This window comes from Carcharhinus amblyrhynchos, chromosome 1 (genome assembly GCF_965287045.1).
Source record: "Carcharhinus amblyrhynchos chromosome 1, sCarAmb.v2.hapA, whole genome shotgun sequence".
Classification (NCBI taxonomy): domain Eukaryota; kingdom Metazoa; phylum Chordata; class Chondrichthyes; order Carcharhiniformes; family Carcharhinidae; genus Carcharhinus; species Carcharhinus amblyrhynchos.
The window spans coordinates 82,111,320-82,135,928 of NC_137324.1; the positions used below are offsets into that span (position 1 = coordinate 82,111,320).

The 24,609-nt window shown below is 42.2% G+C and overlaps 1 protein-coding gene across 4 annotated transcripts in view; it reads left to right on the forward strand.

Moving 5' to 3' along the window:
* corin (corin, serine peptidase) overlaps positions 1-24,609 on the forward strand; it is a 224,597-nt gene that overhangs the window by 158,445 nt on the left and 41,543 nt on the right. For all 4 annotated transcript variants that reach the window (XM_080188007.1, XM_080188029.1, XM_080188022.1 and 1 more), the window contains exons 9-13: positions 4,285-4,407; positions 10,794-10,901; positions 11,212-11,443; positions 17,422-17,567; positions 22,999-23,106. In XM_080188007.1, the coding sequence (XP_080044133.1) occupies positions 4,285-4,407; positions 10,794-10,901; positions 11,212-11,443; positions 17,422-17,567; positions 22,999-23,106 (717 nt within the window). The remainder of the gene's footprint in view (positions 1-4,284; positions 4,408-10,793; positions 10,902-11,211; positions 11,444-17,421; positions 17,568-22,998; positions 23,107-24,609) is intronic.

The following is a 24,609-nucleotide window of genomic DNA, read 5'->3' on the forward strand; positions in this document are numbered from 1 at the left end:
ACTAGTGCAGTAGACAGAGGGGAACCGGTGGATGTGGTGTTTCTCGATTTTCAAAAGGCATTTGATAAGGTGCCACACAAAAGGTTGCTTCAGAAGGTTAGGGGGCATGGAGTTGGGGGTAAGGTGTTAGCGTGGATAGAGGATTGGTTGTCTAATAGGAGGCAGAGAGTTGGTATCGATGGGTGCTATTCTGATTGGCGGTTGGTGACTAGTGGAATGCCGCAGGGATCGGTGTTGGGGCCTCAGCTATTTACCATTTATATAGATGATCTGGAGGAGGGGGCTGAGTGTAGGGTGACGAAATTTGCTGATGACACAAAGATAAGTGGAAAAGCAAATTGTGCGGGGGGTGTGGAAAGTCTGCAGAGGGATCTAGATAGGCTAAGCGAGTGGGCGAGGACCTGGCAGATGGAGTACAATGTTAGCAAGTGTGAGGTTATCCACTTTGGCAGGAATAATAGTAGGAGGGATTACTATTTAAAGGGTGAAAAGCTGCAGCATGCTATGGTGCAGAGGGACCTGGGGATCCTTGTGCATGAGTCGCAAAAACCCAGTCTGCAGGTGCAACAGGTGATCAAGAAGGCGAATGGAATGCTGGCCTTTATAACGAGGGGGATAGAATATAAAAGCAGGGAGGTCTTGCTGCAACTGTACAGGGCACTGGTGAGGCCGCAGCTGGAGTACTGTGTGCAGTTTTGGTCGCCGTACTTGCGCAAGGATATTTTGGCCTTGGAGGGAGTGCAGAGGAGGTTCACTAGGCTGATACCGGAGGTGAGGGGGTTAGACTATGAATAGAGACTGAATGGACTGGGTCTGTACTTGGAGTTTAGAAGGATGAGGGGGGATCTTATAGAGACGTATCAGATAATGAAAGGGATGGATAGGGTAGAGGTAGAGAGATCCTTCCCGCTCAGAAAGGACAATAGGACTAGAGGACACAGCCTCAAGATAAGGGGGGGAGCAGTTTAGACTGGAGTTGAGGAAGAACTTCTTCACTCAAAGGGTGGTGAATCTCTGGAATTCTCTGCCTGTTGAAGAGGTGGAGGCTACCTCGCTAAATATATTTAAGTCACGGGTAGATAGGTTTTTGACAGACATGGGAATTAAGGGTTATGGGGAGAAAGCGGAAAAGTGGAACTGATCCACGACAGATCAGCCATGATCTTATTGAATGGCGGGGCAGGCTCGAAGGGCTCGATGGCCTACTCCTGCTCCTATTTCTTATGTTCTTATGTTCGCACGTTCTCCCATGTTTGTGTGGATTTTCTCTGGGTACAGTTTGGGTGGATTGGCCATGCTAAATTACCCCTTAGTGTCTCAGGATGTGTGGGTTAGTGGAATTCACAGGGTAAATACTTGGGATTAGCGGGATAGAGTCCGGATAAAATGCTGTGTTGGATTGTCAGTGCAGACTCATTGGGCCGAATGGCCTCCTTCTGCACTGTAAGGATTCTGTGATTCTATCTTGCATAACGTAAGAGAGTAAATCTTCAGAAATGGAAACGACAAACAAGTTAATTTCATATAGCAATGATATGCTCCATCCAATGTACTTAAATCAAGAAATTTATATTTACTCTAAAATGCCTATATACTTTAAGAAATTTGCACAAAATTATGAGATATTCAAATATTTTCCCTTTTTATGGAATCAAGGCACTGGCACAGTCCCAGTATGTGTTCAAAACAGAATAGATTTCCCACTGGGAATCCCATTTCATAAAGGCAAACATTGTGCAATCATGTTTGAGATTGGTAGTTAAACTATCAGCTTTCTGACTCAGGTTAGAATGCTAATATCTCGCACTCCATCCAAGGTCAAATTTTGGACCTTTGCTGTGGTGGCAGCATGGGTCCCAAAGCACAATATTGTCCAGATGGTCATTGGTGTGTACTAGGAGAAAGGGAGTCTTGTACTCCCCAACTTCAGGTGCTGTCCTGATCTGACTCAGTGACTGACACAGGAAGATTCAGGGGTCCAGCAGCACAGTGATGTCCATGAAGACCATCTCAGCATCGAGATAGAGAACAGGAAGCAGTCTGCTTCAGCAGAATGGCGAACAGTGCATCAGGAGCAGTGCAGCACCGAGGCAAAAAGGCTTTGTTGCACTCACCTCAAAATCCTTTGTGAACTATGGACTGCCTTATGCACTCCACTCTTTAGCAATCTGGTTTTCAGACCAATGTAATTTCATGCTGGTGTCATGAGACAGTAGCAGGCAGCTGTTTTAATGAGCATTCATGAGATGCAAAAGGAATTCATGCCACCATTGGGAGAATTGCAATCGATCCCATTAGATTCTTCACTCCTACCCATCACTAAACCGACTGTGATTGGGACAGGAGAATTCCACTCTTTGTTTTTCCTGTCAAAATGTATTACCACACTTATTTGCAGTGTTTTCAGAGTGAGGAAGAATTTCAAAGTAGAACCTCAAAGGGAGTAATTTGTGGATTACCGCCAGCAATGTGCACTTTTAGATTTTTTCAGAACCACAGCCATTGTTTATGTGGATTTTAAGGAATCCTTCAACAAAATACCAAATCAAATCTTTGTTAACAAAATTTATGCTCATAGAATAGGTGGGTCAGTGTCAGCTTGGATAAAGAAATTGGCCTAAGGGCGGAAAACAGGAAGACCTGCTTGTTTTTAATTTAGATGGTGGTAGCAAATTGGAAGTGTAACTGATAGTGAGGTTGATACAAATTGACTACAGGAGGACATAGCCAGGCTAACAAAATGAACAGACAAGTGGCAGATGGAATTTAATACAGAAAGTGTGAGGTGATGAATTTTGGCAGAAGAAATAGGGAGAGGCAATATAGGTTAAATGACACAGTTCCAAAAAGTGTACAGGACTTGAGAGTTAATATACATGGATCTTTGAAAGGCACAAGACTGAGAAAGCTGCTCGGAATGTATGTAAGATCTTGGGCTTCAAAAATAGAAGTATTTGCCACATTGCTGTCACGCTCACGTTTCTGTTCTTGACTTGCTGAAGCATTCCACTGAAGCTGGATGCATGGTTACGGAACGGCACATCATCTTCCGATTAGACACTTTACAGTCTTCTGAACTCAGCATTGAAATCAACAATTTCATACCATGAGCTCTGTTCTCTCATTTTGATTCAGGTTTTTTTTTGCTATTGGCTTGTTTTTCACATTCTTGATTTCAGACAGAGCCACTCTTATTCTGACTGTGGACTAATGTTTTGTCTCTGAACTACAGCCATTGCTACTCATTTTGTCTTTTCCTTCATGACATCACTGTCATCTATTCTCTCTCTCCCTCCCTGTACCCTGTCTCAGATCACCCTTCTTGTTCTTTGTCCCCCAACTCTACTTTCAACTGCATAAAATCTATCAAATTTCTACATGCTTCAATTCTGAAGAAATCATAGGAAACTTGAAATGTTGCACTGCAGCTGAGCTGGATGATTCTAGAACCCTTTAGAAATGGAGGGCAGATTCTATTTCCAGGATTCCTGACCTCATTTCTGGGGTTTCCGAATCTATTGATGACCATGAAATAATTGTCAATTGTTGGAAAACCCCTTCTGGTTCATTAATATCCTTTAGGGAAGGAAATATGCCATCCTTACCTGATCTGGCCTACATGTGACTCCAGAGCCATGATAATGTGGTTGACTGTCAACTGCCCTCTGAGCAAGGGCAACTAGGGATGGGCAATAACTGCTGGCCAGCCAGCGATGCCCATGTCCCATGAATGAATTGAAAACAACATGTCTAAGAAGGATTGAAAAATTGTGGCCAGAACTTTGATTTCTGCCTCACTTTTTCAACATCCTCGGGTTCGTGTTAAGAGGGTTTGGCATTTGAGCATCTTGGCCTGCACAAATTATTTTGAGCAGTATTTCCTTTTCCTGGCATTTCTTCATTCTGGAATATGTTATTTCCTTAAATAAACCTGAATTTTCTTTGAAAAGATCTAACCAAACAAGATGCATATTCAGGCATGCCCACAACGATAGCCACAAAAGTTCCCTGCGGTCCCATCGGTCATCTAGCACCAATTCATCTATTCTTTAATAACGATATCAACAAGGTCACTTATGCCTTGGGATTTCCTTCAGCGCTGTACACATTTCCCACTTCACACTGGACACTTGTTCAACATCGTGAGAGCTCAATCGTATTCATGCAGGAGTTCAGATTTCATTTTATTTCAAATAGGAACAAAGGATCCTTAAATTTTACAAAAATAATTTCATTTCAACACAATTATATTAAAAAGTTAAAATTATTAAAATCGCTTTCCAGCTTGCAAGAGCCAAGGCTTGATGGAATGCAGTAATGGTCGATGTATTCCGAGCATTTTCCACTGTGATGGCGAAAATGACTGTGAAGACTGGAGTGACGAACTGAACTGTTCCAAAACTCATGGTTTGTAATTCTTCTTCATTCAATACAAACAGTTAATAAAACTGGAATTTCCATAACTTGAAAGTATGAATTCAATCACGCAGTACATCAGAGTTTAATATTGACAAATTAAATGGTTCCACAATTAAATGTATTTGATTTGAAAGCCAAATAAATTGATGATTGTATGTGCAAATGAGATTGTAGTGCTTGTGGAAAGAGTCATTTTAGAGTGTTTAATTTGTTTTAGTGGTGTGTTGCTGCATTTGTGTCAAATTAAACCCCCCCAGAATTAACCAAACACTTAGAGTCATAGAATCAAAGAGGTTTACAGTATGGAAACAGGCCCTTCAGCCCAAATGATCCATGCTTTTTTAAATCCCTAAGATCGTCCCAATTGCCCACATTTGGCCAATAACCCTCTATACCCATCTTACCCATGTAACTGTCTAAACGCTTTTTAAAAGGCAAAATTGTACCTGTCTCTACTATCACCTCTGGCAGCTTGTTCCAGACACTCACCACACTGTGTGTGAAAAAATTGCCCCTCTGGACCCTTCTTTACCTCTCCCTTCTCACATTAAACCTGTGCCCTCTAGTTTTAGACTCCCCTACCTTTGGGTAAAGATATTGACTATCTAGCTGATCTATGCCCCTCGTTATTTTATAGACCTCTATAAGATTACCCCTAAGCCTCCTACACTCTGGAGAAAAAGGTCCCAGTCTATCCTGCCTCTCCTTATAACTCAAACCATCGAGCCCCAGTAGCATCTTAGTAAATCTTTTCCGCACTCTTTCTAGTTTAATTTTATCCTTCCTATAATAGGGTGACCAGAACTGTACACAGTATTCCAAATGTGGCTTTATCAACGTCTTGTACAACTCCTGTATTCAATGTTTCGACCAATGAAACAAAGCATGCCAAATATCTTCTTCGCCACTCTGTCCACCTGTGCCTCCACTTTCAAGGAGCTAGGAACATGTACCCCTAGATCTCTTTGTTCTGTAACCCTCCCCAATGCCCAACCATTAACTGAATAAGTCCTGCCCTGTTTCAATCTACCCAAATGCATCACCTCGCATTTATCTAAATTAAACTCTATCTGTCATCTGTCAGCCCACTGGCCCAATTGATCAAGATCCAGTTGCAATCCAAGATAACCTTCTTCACTGTCCACGATGCCACCAATCTTGGTGTCATCTGCAAACTTACTAACCATGCCTCCTAAATTCTCATCCACACCATTAATATAAATGACAAATAACAGAGGACCCAACACTGACCCCTGAGGTAAACTGTGGGTCACAAGCCTCCAATTTGAAAAACAACCCTCTACTACCATCCTCTGGCTTCTGTCATCAAGCCAATTTTGTATCCATTTGGCCACCTCACCCTGGATCCCATGAGATTTAACCTTATGCAACAACCATATGGTACGTTGTCAAAGGCCTTGCTAAAGTCCATGTAGACAGCATCAACTGCATTGCCCTCATCTACCTTCTTGGTTACCCCTTCAAAAAACTCAATTAAATTTGTGAGACATGACTTTCCACTCACAGAGCCATGTTGACTGTCCATAATCAGTCCTTGCCTACTTAAATGCCTGTAGATCCTGTTGCTCAAAATATCTTCTGACAATCTACCCAATACAAATGTAAGGCTCGCTGGCCTGTAGTTCTCAGGCTTTTCCCTGCAGTCCTTCTTAAACAAAGACACAACATTTGCCACTCTCCAATATTCAGGCACCTCACCTGTGACTATCGATGATTCAAATATCTCAGCTAGGGGACTTGCAATTTCCTCCCTAGCCTCCCACAGTGTCCTGGGATACACTTCATCAGGTCCTGGGGATTTATCTACCTTGATGCGCTTTAAGACTTCCAGCATCTCCTTCTCTGTAATATTTACACTTCTTAAGACATCAGCATTTATTTCCCCAAGTTCCCTAACATCCATGCTTTTCTCAACAGTGAATACTGATGAGAAATATTCATTTGGGATCTCACCCACCACTTGTGGATCCACACATAGATGACCTTGTTGATCCTTAAAAGGTCCTACTCTCTCTCTAGTTACTCTTTTGCCTTTTTTGTATTTGTAGAAGCTCTTTGAATTCTCCTTTGCCTTATCTGCCAAAAAATCTCATGTCCCCTTTTTGCCCTCCTGATTTCTCTCTCAACTTTACTCCTACACCCCCTATACTCTTCAAGGGATCCATTTGATCCCAGCTGCCTATGCATGTCATGCACCTCCTTCTTCTCCTTGACCAGGGCCTCAATATCCCGAGTCATCTAGGGTTCTCTACTTCTACCAGCCTTGCCCTTCACTCTAAGAGGAATGTGTTTACCTTGAACCCTGGTTAACAGACTTTTGAAAGCATGCCACTTACTGGATGTCCCTTTGCCTTCCCACAAACTCCCCCAATTAACTGTTGAAAGTTTCTGTATAATACCATCAAAATTGGCCTTGCCCCAATTTAGAATTTTAACTTTTGGGCCAGACCTATCATTCTCCATAGCTATCTTAAAATTAAAGGAATTATGGTCACTGGTCCAAAAGTGATCCCTCACTAAGACTTCTGTCAGCTGCTCTTATTTCCCAAAAGGAGGTCAAGTTTTGCCCCCTCTCTAGTCGGCCACCCACATACTGAATGAGAAATTCTTTCTGAATACACTTATGTTGCTAACTTTAATATTTTCCTTTAATATTTTCCCAAAACATTGTCTTACTAGAATCATGCAGTGCATAAAGAGGCCATTCAGCCCATTGAGTCTGCTTCGACCACAATCCCATCCAGGCCCCATCCCCACAACCCTATACATTTATCCTGCTAGTATATTCAGCAACAAGGGGCAATATACCATGGGCAAGCAACCTAACCCGCAGATCTTTGGAATATGGGAGGAGACCAGACCACCCAGAGGAAACACAGGCAGACACAGGGAGAAAGTGCAAACTCCACACAGCGAGTGACCCAAGCTGGGAATCAAACCCGGGTCCCTGACGCTGTGAGGCAGCAGTGCTAAACACTGCTATTGTGCCGTATGGAAGCCAGATTTTGTTATGAATTAGTATATTGCACTGTTGGGAATATTGGATGGAATTTAATTTCAGCCTGTTTGGAATTTTCAGTTCGGGGGAGGGTTGGTGGTGAGAAAGTCGGGAGGTGGGGGGGGGAGGTGGGGGGCGCACGAATTGGAGCACATGTGCTTGATCAATCAGGCGGATATGAAATTAGACCCTTCCACCTCTTGACCCACCCTCCGCCTCTGATTAATCCCAGGGCAGGAACGATTGTGGATTTTCTTCTCGTGTGGATGCCAGCTGAGGCTCTTAAGTGGGCAATTGACATCCATTTCAAGTCCTCAGCCGACTATCTGAGGTCTTCAATCAGCAAAAGGGAGCGATTCACTATCTGGGGGTCACCAACAAGCAAATTGAGTTGCAGCCTATTGAATTGTTGGGAGGAAGGTTGGGGGGGTAGGGTTGTCTCATCTCCTCATTCAGAGATGCTTGATCGAGGGCCGGCTGAGAGTCACACTTCCCTCGAACCGACTTCATCCTTGCCCTCACCAATGACCCCCTTCCTGCAATGACCAACCTGCCATTGCTTACCTTTCTCCAGAGATCCTACAATGAACCTTGCCAATAGCCTAAGCGAACTATTGACAACAACCACTGCTCCTCATGACACTGCTAGTTATGGAGAGCTGTTGGTGTCTGTTTGCCTGGTAGCCCTTAAGGCTGGGTTTTTCCTACAGAGCTGTGAGCCCTGGTGCCTGTTGCCACTTCCTTCCAGGCTGCTGGAGATAAGGTCAGCTGGGGTGCCACCAGCGTTGGTATCTGATATTTAGTATGCTGCCTTCATTAAATTCAGCCTAACATCGCCTATAGCTTAGATGTTATTAAGACCTTATTTTCTAAGTTAGAAATTGCAATGAATTATTGTGCATGTTAAAGTTGTGGATGTCAATGCTGAGGTGGAAAGTGTTAGTATTTTTTGCATCAAATGTCAGCATCTGATATTCCCAGTTTAGACTGACCTTTAAACACAATGTTCTCCTGGCCAACAATCTTAGGCAAATTCTGCAGGAGATTAGTTAAAATTCTAAATTGGGGCAAGGCAAATTTTGATGGTATCAGACAGGAACTTTCAAAAGTTAATTGGGGGAGTCTGTTGGCAGGCAAAGGGACGTCTGGTAAGTGGGAGGCTTTCAAAAATGTATTAACCAGGGTTCAGCGTAAGTACATTCCTCTTAGAGTGAAGGGCAAGGCTGGTTAAAGTAGGGAATCCTGAATGATTCGGGATATTGAGGCCCTGGTCAAAAAGAAGAAGGAGGCACATGACATGCATAGGTGGGATCAAGTGGATCCCTTGAGTATAGAGGGTGTAGAAATAGAGTTAAGAAAGAAATCAGGAGCGCAAAAAGGGAACTCAGGATTGTTTTGGCAGATAAGGCAAAGGAGAATCCAAAGAGATTCTACAAATACACAACAAGCAAAAAAGTAACTAGGGAGAGAGTAGGGCCTCTTAAGGATCAATAAGGTCATCTATGTGCATGCAGGTCCACAAGAGATGGGGGTGAGATCCTAAATGAGTATTTCTCATCAGTATTTATTGTTGAGAAAGGCATGGAAGTTGGGGAACTTGGAGAAGTAAATAGTGATGTCTTGAGGAGTGTACATATAACAGAGAAGGTGGTGCAGAAAGTCTTAAAGCACACCAAGGTAGATTAATCCCCAGGATCTGATGAAGTGCATCCCAAGACATTGTGGAAGGCTAGGGAGGAAATTGCGAGTCCCCTAGCAGAGATATTTGAATCATCGACGGCCACAGGTGAAGTGCCTGAAGATTAGAGGGTGGCAAATATGGTGCCTTTGCTTAAGAAGGGCTGCAGGACAAGCTTGGGAACTACAGGCCAGTGAACCTCACATTTGTATTGAGTAAGTCGTTAGAAGGTATTCTGAGAGACAGGATTTATAGGTATTTAGAGAGTCAAGGACTGATTAGGGACAGTCAGCTTGGCTTTGTGAGAGAAAATCATGTCGCACAAATTTGATTGAGTTTTTTGAAGGAATAACGAAGAGGGTAGATGAGGTTAGTGCAGTTGATGTCTACATGGACTTTAGCAAGGCCTTTGACAAGGTATCATATGGTTGTTGCATAAGGTTAAATTTCATGGGATCCAGGGTGAGGTGGCCAAATGGATACAAAATCGACTTGATGACAGAAGCCAGAGGATGGTTGTAGAGGGTTGTTTTTCAAACTGGAGGCGTGTGACCCACGGTTTGCCTCAGGAATCAGTCCTGGGTCCTCTGTTATTTGGCATTGTGAACAGTGAAGAAGGTTATCTCCAATTGGGCCAGTGAGCTGACGAATGGCAGATGGAGTTTAATTTAGATAAATGAAAGGTGATGCATTTTTGTCGGTCGAACCAGGGCAGGACTTATTTGGTTAACGGTAGGGCATTAGGGAGACTTATAGAACAAAGAGATCTGGGGGTACATGTTCATAGCTCATTAAAAGTAGACTCATCAGTGGACAGGGTGGTGAAGAAGGCATTTGGCATGCTTGGTTTCATTGGTCAGAACGTTGAATATAGGAGTTGGGATGTCTTGTTGAAGTTGTACAAGACATTGGTAAGGCCACACTTGGAATACTGTGTACAGTTCTGGTCACCCTATTATAGAAACTATTATTAAACTAGAAAGAGTGCAGAAAAAAATTACTAGGATGCTACCAGAACTTGATGGTTTGAGTATAAAGATAGACTGACACTTTTTCCTCTGGAGCGTAGGAGACTTAGGGGTAATCTTATAGACATCTATAAAATAATGAGGGGTATAGGTAAGATAGATAGTCAATTTCTTTTCCCAAAGGTAGGGTAGTATAAAACTAGAGGCCAAAAGTCTAAGGTGAGAGGGTAAAGATACAAAAGTGTCCTGAGGAACAACTTTTCACACAGAGGGTGTGTCTGGAACAAGCTGCTAGAGGTAGCATTCGAGGAGGGTACAATTTTGTCTTTTAAAAAGTGTTTAGACAGTTACATAGGTCAGATGGCTATCGATAGATATGGGCCAAATGCAAGAATTGGAACCAGCTTAGTCATTAAAAAAAAAGGGAGCATGGACAAGTTGGGCCAAAGGGTCTGTTTTCATGCAGTAAACTCTATGACTCTAATTCCTAAATCCCCCAGCCCTCAACAGCTGCTTGAAATAAAAAGGGGAAAATAGTGTTTTTTTTCTGTGCTCATGCTGTTGGTTTGAGGTGGTTTGGTCAAAGAGTAGCTGTGACTGTGAATGGAGTGGACCAACTTGAACTCTTAATAAAGGATACACAAGGATTTACTTTGGGAAGGAGGAGCATTAAAAACAATGATCATGTGTTTTCTGCTTGTTTCTGCAGATCAGAACCGTTGTAAGGAAGGGGATTTAGCTTGTGCTGAAAATTCCTGTACTGACACGTGCAATGGAAGCTCCAGTTGTGTGGCTCAAAACAGTCGAATAAACTGCAGTAAGTTAGACATGTGCTGTTGGATCAAATTATACTGACAGATGTGCAGCTCACTGTGGCATACCATAACCTACTTTTAACCAGAGAAAAACTAAAGTTTGTAAAATGCATACATCATGGCCAATGCCTCACATATCTGTAGATCTTGGTTTCATTGTAAAGCTAGCTTGGCTTGATTTTTGTTTTCAGCTTGCAAACAAACTATAGTCAATTTATCTTAACATTTAATCTCCAATCAGTTTGCCAGAATCAAAATTTAAATCTCGAGCATCTGCAAAGAAATTCCACTTAAATGTTTTTCCTCTTGCAGGTAAATGTGAGCCCATAACTCTTGAGCTGTGTATGAATCAGCCATACAACTCCACCATCTACCCTAACTACCTGAATCACCGAAACCAGAAAGAGGCATCTATCAGCTGGGAATTCTCGCTCTTTCCAACCCTCGTTCAAACTAATTGTTACAAGTACCTCATGTTCTTTGCATGCACCATCCTTGTACCAAAGTGTGACTATGAGACTAATCAACGGGTCCCACCTTGTAGGTAATGCAGAATGTCTTCTATTCGAAAAATACACATCAGAAAATATGATTGACAATTTCAACCAAGAATTCTAGCAAAACTCTCTGTAACAATACAATAGACAGGGTTGTCGTGTTAATGTGTCACCTTTTCTCTCTTTGTAGCTTTCACCCGATATTTTCTCACAACAGTAGTCTAAGCCTGTCACATTAACAATCTGAACAAACTGCTGGAGTAAATGAAACAATGTACTGCTGCAGAGTGTGGGAGTTCATGGACACCAGTGGGCTCCAAGGCAAACACATCTGCAGCAAGTGTCTGCAGCTTAAGCAACTTTGGCTCTGGGTCATTGAGCTGAAGGCTGAGCTACGGGCACTGTGATGCATCAAGAAGGGGGAATGTTACCTATGACAGCATGGTGGCACAGTGGTTAGCACTGCTGCCTCTTAGCACCAGGGACCTGGGTTCGATTCCTGGCTTTGGGTCACTGTCTATGTGGAATTTGCACATTCTCCCTGCATCTGCGTGGGTTTCTTCTGGGTGCTCCAGTTTCCTCCCACAGTCCAAAGATGTGTGGGATAGGTGGATTGGCCATGTTAAATTCTCCTTCAATGTACCTGAACAGGTGTTGGAGTGTGGCAACTGGGAGATTTTCACAATAACTTCATTGCAGTGTGAGTGTAAGTCTACTTGTGATTAATAAATAAACTTTTTTTACCTAGACACTTTGATCCAAGGGACAGCCACACCCCTTTGGAAATAATCTTCTGATTTGTTCAGTGATCAAGGAGAGGATGGAGTAACTGTGAGTGAGGCAGGTAAAAGGATCAAGAAGGTACGGTGGAGAAATCACAGCAGTTGCAATTATCACAGAGGCCCTTGCAGCCTTTTTGGATGAAAGTAGAGATTGCAGGGTGGATGTGACCTTGGCACCATTGTACAGGAAGCCATTCAAGCAGAGATAGTTAATAGTAATGTAGTGACAGTAGGGGACAGCATAGTCTGAGGGTTAGACACAATTCTCTGCAGCCAAGAGTGAGAGTTCTGATGGCTGTGTTGTCTGTCTGGTGCCAAGATTTGAGACATTTGCTCAGGGCTGGAGAGGGCCTTTGGATGGGAGGGGAGGATCCGGTTGTTGTAGTCCACGTGGATACCAATGACATTAGGGCTAGGAGCAAGGTTCTGCTGAGGGAGCATGAGCAGTTGGTGCCAAATTAAAAAGCAGAGTCATGAGCAAATTGGTGTAGGGTAAATAAAACTAGAGAAAAATGCAGGCTCAAAGATTGGCGTAAGAGAAATGGGTTTCAATTCATGGGACGCTGAGTTCTAATACTGGGTGAAGTGGGAGATGTATCATTAGAACAGTTTTCAATTGAACCATACTGGGGCCAGTATTTTGGTGAGTCACATCATCAGGATGATTGAGAGGGCTTTGAATTAAATAGTGAGATTTCTAAGAAATCAAGTGTGGAGTGATGTGATAAATTAAGGAGAGATCAAGTAAGATAGTATGGTAACATCAAGGGAAATGATAATCAAAGCATGGCAGGAAGGGACAGAACATACAAACTTAAGTGTGGGCTAGCACATAAGGCTAGAAATTGCACAAATAGTAAAAGGATAGAATTAACAACTCTGTAGCTAAGTGCATATGGCATTCATAATAAAATGGATGAATTGAGAGTGCAAATAGAAATAAATATGTATGACCTGATAGTCATTATAGAGACATGGCTTCATGATGACAGTGATTGGGATCTGAATATTCAACGGTACATGACATTTCTGAAGGACAGAAAGGTAGGAAAAGGTTGAAGTCGCTATTAATTAAGAATGCCATTGGTACACTGGGGGTGACTTTAGTTCTAAATATCAAATATGGAATTAGTTTTGGGTAGAGATGAGAAACAGTACTCACATTTTGGAGTGGCTTATAAACCCCTATAGGTAACCACATTGTAGGATGAGGTCTACAGGAATGAATAATGTGGACTTGTGACAAGGTATTGCAATAATCATATATGATTTTAATATACAGGGGCACAATGGTTAGCACTGCTGCCTCACAGTGCCAGGGACCCGGGTTCGATTCTGGCCTTGGATGACTGTGTGGAGTTTGCACATTCTCCCCACATCTGCGTGGATTTCCTCCAGGTGCTCTGGTTTCTCGCCACAGCCCAAAGATGTGCAGGTTATGTGGATTGGCCATGCTAAATTGCCCCTTAGTGTCCCAACGTGTGCAGGTTAGGGGGATTAGTGGGGTAAATATACAGGATTATGAGATAGGATGGGGGACAGGGCTGTGAGCCTGGGTAAGATGCTCTGTGAGAGAGGTGGTGCAGACTCAATAATATAGATTGGATGAATCAGATTGGAAAGGGTAGCCTGGAAGATGGGTTTATAAAGTGCATTTGAGATGGCTTCTCAGACCAACACATTCTATAGCCAACCAGGTTATTCTGGATCTGGTATAATGAGGCTAACAGAATTAATTAATTATTTCATGGTATAGCCTCTAGACAGCAGTGATCATAACGTGATATTTCATTTTAATTTGAGGGAGAGAAGCGTGGGTCAAAGGTAGTTTTTTTAAACTTAAATAGGGTCAATTGTGAGATTTTGAAGATTGGGAAATTAGGTTAAGAAACAGGTCAGTAGAAACGTGGTGGCAGACATTTAAGGAGATATTTCCTAATACTCAGCAAATATATATTCCAGTGAAAAAGAAAGGCCCTTGGACAAGGAGGCAAAGCCTTAGTTAACTAAGGAAGTTAAAAATAATACCAAATTGCAAGAAACACATACAATTCTGCAAGGAGTAGGATCAGAACAGAAGATTGGTAACAACAGTGGATAATATAGTGGAAGAAATTAGCGTACACGAGAAAGTTAGAAATAAAAAATATAGTCAGGGTTTCTATTGGTATTTAAAATGGAAAACTAAGTAAAGTGAACATTCTCAGAAAATGAGTCAGGGTAATTAATAATGGAAAATAAGGAAATGACAGATGAATTGAACAGATATTTTGCATCTTTCTTCAATTTACAAGGTACAAATGACATCTCAGAAATAATAGTAAATCAACAAGTTAAGGAGAGGGAGAGACTTAAAACAATTACAATCATCAGGGAAAAGGTACTGAGGAAATTATTCAAATTAAAAGCTGACAAGTCCCCAGGGCTTGATGGACTTCATTATAGGGTCTTAAAAGAAGTGGTGTTGACATAGTAGATGCATTTGTTTTGATTTTCCAAAATTCCCCAGATTCTGGAAATGTCACATCAGCCTGGAAAATAGTGAATGTAACTCCATTATTCCAGAAAGAAGGGAGACAAAAAGCAGGAGACTCCAGGCCAGTTAGCATAAAATCTGTCATTAGGCATCCCTCAATCTGGTTATAATTCCTTTATTGTGGAGTCCAATAGGCGTAGACAAAGGTCATAGGTAGAAGAGGGCACTCACAATGTTAAAATGGTGGTGCGGGCTTGTTGGGCCGAAGGGCCTGTTTCCTGAGCTGTGTTGTTCTTTTTTCTTTGTTCTTTCAAAACATCAGAATCTATTAATAAGGAGATTGCAGCTGGGTACTTAGAAAATGCCAATGTAATCAGGCAAACTCTAAACAGTTTTGTGAAAGGGAAGTCATGTTTGACTAATTTATTAGAATTTTTTAGGAAATGGTATAGATGCCATTTATGGGGAGCAGGCAGGTAAGTGGAACTGATCAACTTCAGATCAGCCATGATCTTATTGAATGGCGGGGTTAGCTCGAGGGGCTAGATGGCCTACTCCTGCTCCTATTTCTTATGTTCTTATACAGGAGACTCTGTGAATGTGGTGTACTTTGATTTCCAGAAGACATTTGACAAGGTACTAAATCAAAGATAATTGCACAAGATAATAACTCATTGTGTAGAGGATAAATATGAGCATGGATAGAAGATTCATTAGCTAACAGGATATAGAGAGTAGTCATAAATGGATAATTTTCAGGTTAGCAAGATGTGGTGAGTGGAGTGCCACAAGGATCAGTGCTGGGACTTGAACTACTTACAATCTGAATCAATGATGTGGATGAAGGGATCAAATGTACAGTTGCTAAATTTGCAGATGACACAATGGTAGGAAAGTAAGTAGTAAAGAAGACATAATGGATCTGCAAAGAGATATAGATAGGTTAAATGTGCAAAAATTTGGATGATCGAATATAATTCAGGAGAAAGTGGACTTGTAAGCAGCATATGATCTAAATGGAGAGAGATTGTAGAACACTGAGGTTCAGAGAGATCTGGGTGTCCTGGTACATGAATCATCCAGGAAAAAGTTAGTATTTAGGTGCAGCAAGTAATTAGGAAAGCAAATGGAATGTTGTTATTTATTTTTTAATGGAATATAAAAGTGGGGATAGTTTATGACAATTGTACAGGGCACTGGTGAGACCACTGTGCATTGTGTACAATTTTGGTCGCTTTATTTTAAGAAGTGACATCATTTCATTAGAAGCAGTTCAAAGAAGGTTCATTCCACTGATTCCTGAGATGAAGGGATTATCCTAAGAGGAAGGCTGGACACTTTGGGCCTCTATTCATTGGAGTTTAGAAAATTAAGAGGTAATCCTTTGAAGCATTTAAAATTCTACAGTGGCTTCATAGAGTGAATGCTGAAAGGATTTTTTCCATGTGGGAGAAATTGGAATGAAGGGACACGGTTTAAGAATAAGGGATCTCCCATTTAACGTAGAGATGAGGAGAAATGTTTTCTCTTTTCCCTTGAGACTGGTAGAAGATTATTAAATGATTTTAAGGCAGCTGGATAAATTCTTGACTAACAAGGGTGTCAAAGGCTGTTGGGGTTAGATGAGAGCATGGTGTTGAGGCCACAATTGGATCACATCATAGAATCTCTACAGTGCAGAAGGAGGCCATTTGGCCCATCAAGCCTGCACTGACAACAGTCCCACTCAGGCCTTATTGCTGTAACCCCACTTATTTACCCTGCTAATCCCCCTGACTCTGAGGGGCAATTTTTAGCAAGTCCAATCAAACTAACCTGCATATCTTTGGAGTGTGGCAGAAAACCAGCACACTCGGAGGAAACCCACACAGATATGGGGCGAACATGCAAACTCCACACAGACAGTGACCTGAGGCCGAATTAAAAACATAAGAACATAAGAAATAGGAGCAGGAGTAGACCATCTAGCCCTTCGAGCCTGCCCCGCCATTCAATAAGATCACGGCTGATCTGAAGTGGATCAGTTCCACTTTCCCGCTTTCTCCCTATAACCCTTAATTCCCCTGTCTGTCAAAAACCTATCTACCCGTGACTTAAATATATTTAGCGAGGTAGCCTCCACCACTTCAACGGGCAGAGAATTCCAGAGATTCACCACCCTTTGAGTGAAGAAGTTCCTCCTCAACTCCGTTCTAAACTGCCCCCCCCCCACTTATCTTGAGGCTGTGCCCTCTAGTCCTGCTGTCCTTTCTGAGTGGGAAGAATCTCTCTCCTTTAAACCTGAGTCCCTAGCACAGTGAGGCAACAGTGTTAACCATTGTTCCACCATGCCGCCAAACCTTGAACTTACTGAATGGTGCAGCAGGCTTGAGTTGCTAAATGTTACTGTATCAGCAAAATGAATTTGCTTGAAAGCCAGAAATTTTCTTTGCCATCAATTGAGGTATAAAGATACTTAGTTGAAAAGCAAGAGTGCTAAAGGACATGCAGTAAAGGAAGGGCTGTCATCACTTGCAAAGTTGCAGAACAAACTTGGTTAACTAAATGATTGTCCACCAAAATAGTATCTAGGTCAATCTTTAACTGAGACAAAATATCCAACTCATCACAGAAGAAAAAAATGCATTGTCCCATTTGGTATTAATTAAATATCACCTCCATTATTTTTCATGAGAAAATCATTCTTATTTTGTATGCAATTAACTATACTTCCTTTTTATAATATTTAATTTAATGTTTAATATTATTGTTTTATCATTCTAATAAGATCCCTATGTGAAGACTCCAAAGAACACTGTGAGAACGTACTGAGCATGGTTGGATTGCAGTGGCCAGAGGACACAGACTGCAGACAGTTCCCGAGGGAAATCATTGATAACAAGACGTGTCTGATGCCTGATGAGAATGTGGAAGGTGAATATTGAATAATATTAACCTGCAATTCTACCTTAAGTGTCAGTCAAAAAGGAAAGATCTTGGCCACGATAGAGCCACAGGTGCAAATCCTGTAACAGCTGCTAAATCTCACAAGCTGCCAAAAATGGAAATTACACCGATGGGAACTTCCCCACCCACTACCAGTGATATGATCATAGGGTGTGAACCTGATTTCCATATATTTTAATATATTAATTTATAATTACCGGACTTGACACTATAATGGCCACTCATGATGTATCCTACTCCTTGATGGCGTAACGTCACACCGGTATGAATCACTACTGGTTTTCAAAAGCAAAGGTGCAAAGGTGTCTGTAGCCATTGTGTTTAGACTCCGGCCCTCCAGCTGGCTGTGTGATCCTCATCAGCGTTTTGACATTGCACAGATTTAATTTGATCTATTATTGTCACATGTTAATGTACAGCAAAAAAGTATTGTTTCTTGTGCACTATACAGACAAAGATACTATACATAGAGAAGAAAAGGAGAAGATGCAGAATTTGTGTTACTGTCATAACTAGGGTGTAGAGAAAAATCAACTTAATGTGTGATAGGTTCACTCAAATATCTGATGGCAGCATGGAAGAATCTGTTCTTAAGTCGGTTGGCTTTTATATCTTTTTCCCGACAGCAAAAGATAGAGGAGAGTATGTCAGGGGTGCATGGAGTCCTTGATTATTCTGGCTGCTTTTCTGAGGCTGTGAGAGGTATTTTGCATGAAAAACTGGGCTTTGTTCAAGATCCTTTGTAGTTTCTTGCAGTCTTGGATAGAGCAGGAGCCATACCAAACTGTGATACAATCAGAAAGAATGCTTTCCATGGTGCATCTGTGAAAGTTGTTGAGAGTTGTAGCAGATATGCCAAATTTTCTTAGCCTCCTGAAAAAGTAGAGGAGTTGGTGGGCTTTCTTAACTATAGTGTTGGCATGGGGAGACCCGGATAGTTTGTTGGTGATGGACACCTAGAAACCTGAAGCTTTTGACCATTTCCACTTCATCCCTATTGATGTAGACAGGGGCATGTCCTCCACTAGGCTTCCTGAAATCGATGACTATCTCTTTCATTTTGCTGACATTGAGGGAGAGATTAGTGTCATCGCACCAGTTCACTGGATTCTCTCTCATTCCTGTATTCTGTCTTGTCATTGTTTGAGATCTGACCCACTACTTGGTGTTGTCAGCAAACTTGAAAATCGAGTTAGAGGGAAATTTCGCCACGGAGTCATAGGTGCATAAGGAGTACAGTAGGAGACTGAGAACACAGCTTTGTGGGGGACTGGTGTGGAGGATGATCGTGGAGAAGATGTTGTTGCCTATCCTTTCTGATTACAGTCTGTGAGTTAGGAATTCTAGGATCCAATTGCCGAGGAAGGTGCTGAGCCACAGGCTGTGGAGTTTGGCGATGAGTTTTGCAGGAATAATGATTTTGAAAGCTGAGCTGTAATCAATAAATAGGTGTCTTTGTTATCCAGGTGTCCCAGAGTTGAGTGTAGGGCCAGGAAGATAATGTCTGCTGTCGCCCTGTTGTGGTGATTGGTAAACAATAGTGGGGGTAATCTGGGAGACGGAATTGATTTATGCCATGACTAACCTTTCAAAACACTTCATTAATGATGGATGTCAGAGCCACTGGATGATAGTCGTTAAGGCATGCTGCCTGGCTTTTCTTTGGTACAAGATGATGGCCGTCTTCTTGAAGCAGATAGGGATCTCAGATTGGTGTAAAGAGAAGTTAATGATGTCTGTGAAAACCTCCAGCAGCTGGTCTGTGCAGGATCTGAGTGCTCATCGGGGTACCGCATTTGGGCCAGTCACTTTCCGTGGCTTGACTTTCAAGAAAGCTGATCTGACGTCTTTGATGGTGACCTTCGATACGGGTTTGCCGAGGCTTCTGGGGCAGAAGGTACGGTCTTGCTGACCTCTTGCTCAAGACGAGCATAGAATGCATTGAGCTCATCGGGGAGGGGTGCGTTGGAACCGGCAATTTTGCATGTCTTCATCTTGTAGCTATTAACAGACCTTGGCATAGTCGATAGGTGTTCGTGCAGCTAGCCTGGGACTCTAGGTTAGTCCAGTACTCTCTTTTGGTATCTCTGATGGATCTCCATCAATCATATCTGGATTTCATGTATAGGTCAGGATTGCCTGATTTGAACACCTCAGACCTGGACGTCAGCAAGGAATGGATATCCTCTGTTCATCCATGGTTTCCAGTTGGGAAACACACAGATTTGCTTCTTTGACACACAATGTGTCTTCTACACACTTACTAATGAAGTCAGTTACTAAGTGCTGTTAAGTCAGGTGAGAAAAGCCAGCTGTGAAGCCACTGAGTTTTACACCACTTTTCTCACCTTATCCAACACTCTGCCATTTTGGGATGATTCTGCCCATTTTCTTTCCTGAAGAAACTGGTTCTAAATAGAATAGCGTTCTTTGGGTGTCAGCTGACTTCAGTACCTTGCCTAAATGACCATTCTATATCTGAAAGTTTAAATGGTGAGAGACAAATTTTTATCTTCATCCCAGTAATCTGGCCCATCGAGCTTGTTCCCACATCCAGTAAGATCATGGGTGATCTGATTGTGGCTGTAAATTTACTCCCCTGCTTGTCCCTCCTTTTCAATTAAATCTGCCTAATGCAGCCTTGAATATGTTCAATGACTCAGCTTCCACTGCTCTCTGTAGACGAGAATTACAAAGGTGAATGACCCTCGGAGGTAGAGAATTTCTCTTTATCGCTGTCTTAAATGGGAGACCCCTTATTTTTAAACTGTGCCACTAGTTTTAGATTCCTGTCTGAGAGGAAACATTTTCTTACCTTCTCAAGTCAACTCAGAATCTTGTATGTTTCAATAAGATCAATTCTCATTCTTCTAAACTCCAACGTGTATAGACTAACCTGCACAAAGGGTTTCCTAGTAAACCAACCCTTTCTTCCCAAGGATCGACCTATTGTATCTTCTTTGAACTGTTTCCAATGCAATTATATCCTTCCTTCAGTAAGGAGACAAAAACTGTACATGATATTCCAGGTGCAGTCTCACCATTGCCCTGTACAGTTGTCGCAAGACTTCCATAATTTTAAACTCCATCCCCTTTGCAATGAAGGTCAACATTCCCTTTGCTTTCCATGACTTGTTGTGCCCGCACACTTTCTGTGATTCAGGACTATCAGATCTCTCTGTACTACAGCATTCTGCAGTCTTTGTCAATGTGAATAATATAGAAATAATAAAACATAACTAGAATCAGGTGTTGACCATTTGGCCTTTTGAACCTGCTTCACCATTCATTTTGATTATGGCTGATCATCGAATTTAATAACCTGATCCCCCCAATCCCTTGATCCCTTTAGTCCCTAGAGCTATATCTAATTTCTTCTTGAAATCAGACAACATTTTGGCCTCAACTACATTCTGTGGTAGTGAATTCCACACATACACCACCCTCTGAAGAAATTTCTCCTCACCTCAGTTCTAAAAGATTTACCTCTAACTTTCAAACTACGACCCCTGGTTCTGGGGGGCAATGGCTGAGTGGTATTATCCTTAGACTATTAATCCAGAAACTCAGCTAATGTTCTGGGGACCTGGGTTCAAATCCTGCCATGGCAGATGGTGGAATTCAAATTCTAAAAAACTCTAGAATTGAGAATCTACTGATGACCATGAAACCATTGTTGATTGTCAGAAAAATCCACCTGGCTCACTAATGTCCTTTAGGGAAGGAAATCTGCTGTCTTTACCTGGTCTGGCCTAAATGTGACTCCAGAGCCACAGCAATGTGGTTGACTCTCAACTACCCTCGGGCAACTAGTGATGGACAATAAATGCTGTGATGTGGAGATGCCAGTGTTGGACTGGGGTAAGCACAGTAAGGAGTCTCACAACATCAGGTTAAAGTCCAACAGGTTTATTTGATAGCACAAGCCACAAGCTTTCGGAGCACCGCCCCTTCATCAAGGGGCGGCATCAGATGATGAGGGGGCAACGCTCCAAAAGCTCATGCTACCAAAGAAACCTGTTAGACTTTAACCTGGTTTTGTCAGACTACTTACTGTGCCAGACCTGAAAATGACAGACTTATCCTGTTTCCTATCAGTTATCCAGTCCTATATTCTTGCTAATATTATCACCAGCAACACAGTTAACTTTTATGACAGCTTATAAAATGCCTTTTGGATATTCAGATTGATTTAAATTGGAATGAAAGTTAAATAGGTTTCATAGCAGGAAGGCAAACTGCCAGATTATAACCCAAATAAAGATGATAATTGAATAGCACCTATCCTTTCAGGTGGACCTCATGGTACAGGATTGAAAGTTTGACACCTTGTTGATTTTCCGCTGACTAATACAATCATACTTGCTCTTGCTGGGATTAATCAATTCAGCATCAATTGTAAATGAAGCTTGTGACACTTCATATCATATTTACTGCAGCAACAAGAATAACTTGCAATTATTGTTCATCTTAGACTCTTGTCTTCAGCTTGGCTGTTGCATCTTTTGAACAAACAACTTGCATTTGTACAACAAACTAAAACATCCAAAGCACTGCACAGTAATCAGAGCCACAGAAGAACACATTAGGAGGAGTAACTTGAAGCTTCATCAAAAATGTAGGTTTAGAGAAAGGTATGGAAGGGAAAGCGAGCGCAGTGGAGAGGATTAGGGAGATAATTCCAGCGCTTTTGTTCTATATGGCTAATGGCACATAGAGCAGCTGTATGTCGACTGGAGGAGGAAATGCCGAAGAGGCAAGGTTGAAGGAACACAGCGTTCTGGCAGAGTTGTGAGGCTGGAGGTCATGATCATGAAGGGGTTTGAAAAGAAGGGTAAGAATTCCAAATTGTGGGCATTTGGAAGTCCATGTAGGTTAACAAGCGCAGAGTTCTGGATTAATAGGTCTTGGTGTGAGTTAGGATCTGGGAAGAGAAATATGGACAAGCTAAAGTTCATAAAGAGTGGAGGACTTCAGGCTGAACAGGACAGTATTGCAATCACTCAGTGCCGAGCTGACAAAAGCATGGATGAGTTTCAGCAATCAGTGGGCTATGGCACAGTGGGATGATCATAGAAGTAGGCGAACAGCAGTAGCCTTTTAAATGTTGTAAAACCAAATTCTGTTGCATATTATTCATTAAGTCAGCCTCATACCTTGTAGCCACAAATAAACCTGGGGAAGATGTAGGTCTTATTCAATATTAATGATTTCATATAAATAACTTTTCACCGTTTATATTTTTCCCTTTAACAATAAATTCACAACAAGAGAAAATTCTCAATAATTTAATGGTCACGAAAGCAGTAAAATAATGGATTGAAAAATTGGCCTGCCTGCATCTAAAATTGGCCATATGAAAGTGCATTTACAGAATGATTCAATATTTTGTTCACAGAGTGCTCCCCAAGTCATTTCAAGTGCAACTCAGGGAGATGTGTCTTGGCATCAAAAAGGTGTGATCGACGACCAGACTGTGATGATTTTAGTGATGAGGAAGAATGTGGTAGGTATTGCTTAAATTTCTTCTGTGAAGGCCCTTTGTCACATTTTACAGAAAGCAACAGTAACATTTTTCCAAGGGCTGTACATAAAATAGGTTTTGTTGGGGTGCAGGCACCAGGCATTCATCTCCACAACCCAAGGTGAAATCCAGTTCTAACTGATAGGATTACTGTCTCCTGTATATGCTGGCAGTGATTTGAGTTTGGGCAGTGTTCATCTGGTTCCTAGTGGATGTGGACTTGTCGCACAGAACTGTCCCTCATATGGCAATAATTGGCAATTTCACTTGAGAGGTTACAGGTTAACCAGAGTGAAATTTAATGCTTTCCCCATGGTGAGTTTGGTGGCATTTAATTAGGCAGGAGGATGGCGTGTGTGGACTCTGCCACCTTCCCACTTCCACCTTGATTATGTCTTTGGTGAAAGGCCTGCGGACGGCCTTCATGCCTTGTTGCCAATTGAGGCTTGCGATGAGCTTCATCCTGCTGCTGTTTGTGGTAACCCAGCGGTGGGCAGGGAACTTGCCATGCAGGGAGCATATCAAGAAAACCCTGTTCTAGTTGGTTTTGAGCTCCCAAGTGCCTGATAAAGGGACCTAGCATCAGGAAGGGAGAACCACCCTCTGCCCTTGCTGGTGAATCCACTCACTCCCCCCTTCCCTGTGACCCATTCCCACCATCCCTCATCTGTAGCCTGGGATCCAGCAATGATATTTATGGGTATATGATGTACAGCCACCAGCCACTGTTTCCCCAGGGTCAATTAGCTCAGTTGGCTGGATGGTTGGTTAGTGATGCACAACAATGCCAACAGTGTGGGTTCAACTTCCATACTGGCTGAGGTTACTCATGAAAGCCCACCTTCTCAATCTTGCCCCTCACCTGAGGTATGGTGATCTTCAGGTCAAATCGCCACCAGTCAGCTCTTCTCTTCAAAGGGAAGAACAGCTTATGGTCGTGTGGGACTATGGCAACTTTACCTTTATCTACTGTTAAAAGCTGCTGTCCTCAGGTTGGCAGCTTTCAGCCACTGCCAGGTGTAAGATTGCCAGGAAGGCCCACTACTGCCCGTTGTGTGCCTGAATGGGGAATTCCTGAACCAAGGCAATGCAGTACTCTCGTTGGCTCTCCTGCCTGCAGGCATGACTCCCATTAAATCACCTCTCCACCGGTGTGGGAAACAGAAATTTCACAGTGCTGTAATTGGGCCTGCTCCTATGAGATTGAAGTTTGAGTATATTGTTGGGACAGAGCGGAAAGAGCTTTATTTTGCATCTGCTTGTGTTATACCTGACTTGGGGAATGCTTGGTTTCATGAAATGGCAGGAGTTCTATTCCAGAGTCCCTGTTGAGCACCAACTTCTTAAATCTATTCTCCACTTGACCTTTAAGAGCACTTTGAAAAGTTTATTGTAGATGTCCCTGCAGCAGCAGATTTTAAATTCTTAATCATTAAACTGATAACTTGTCAGGTTGCTGTTGATGATGTGAGCACTAGAACAATC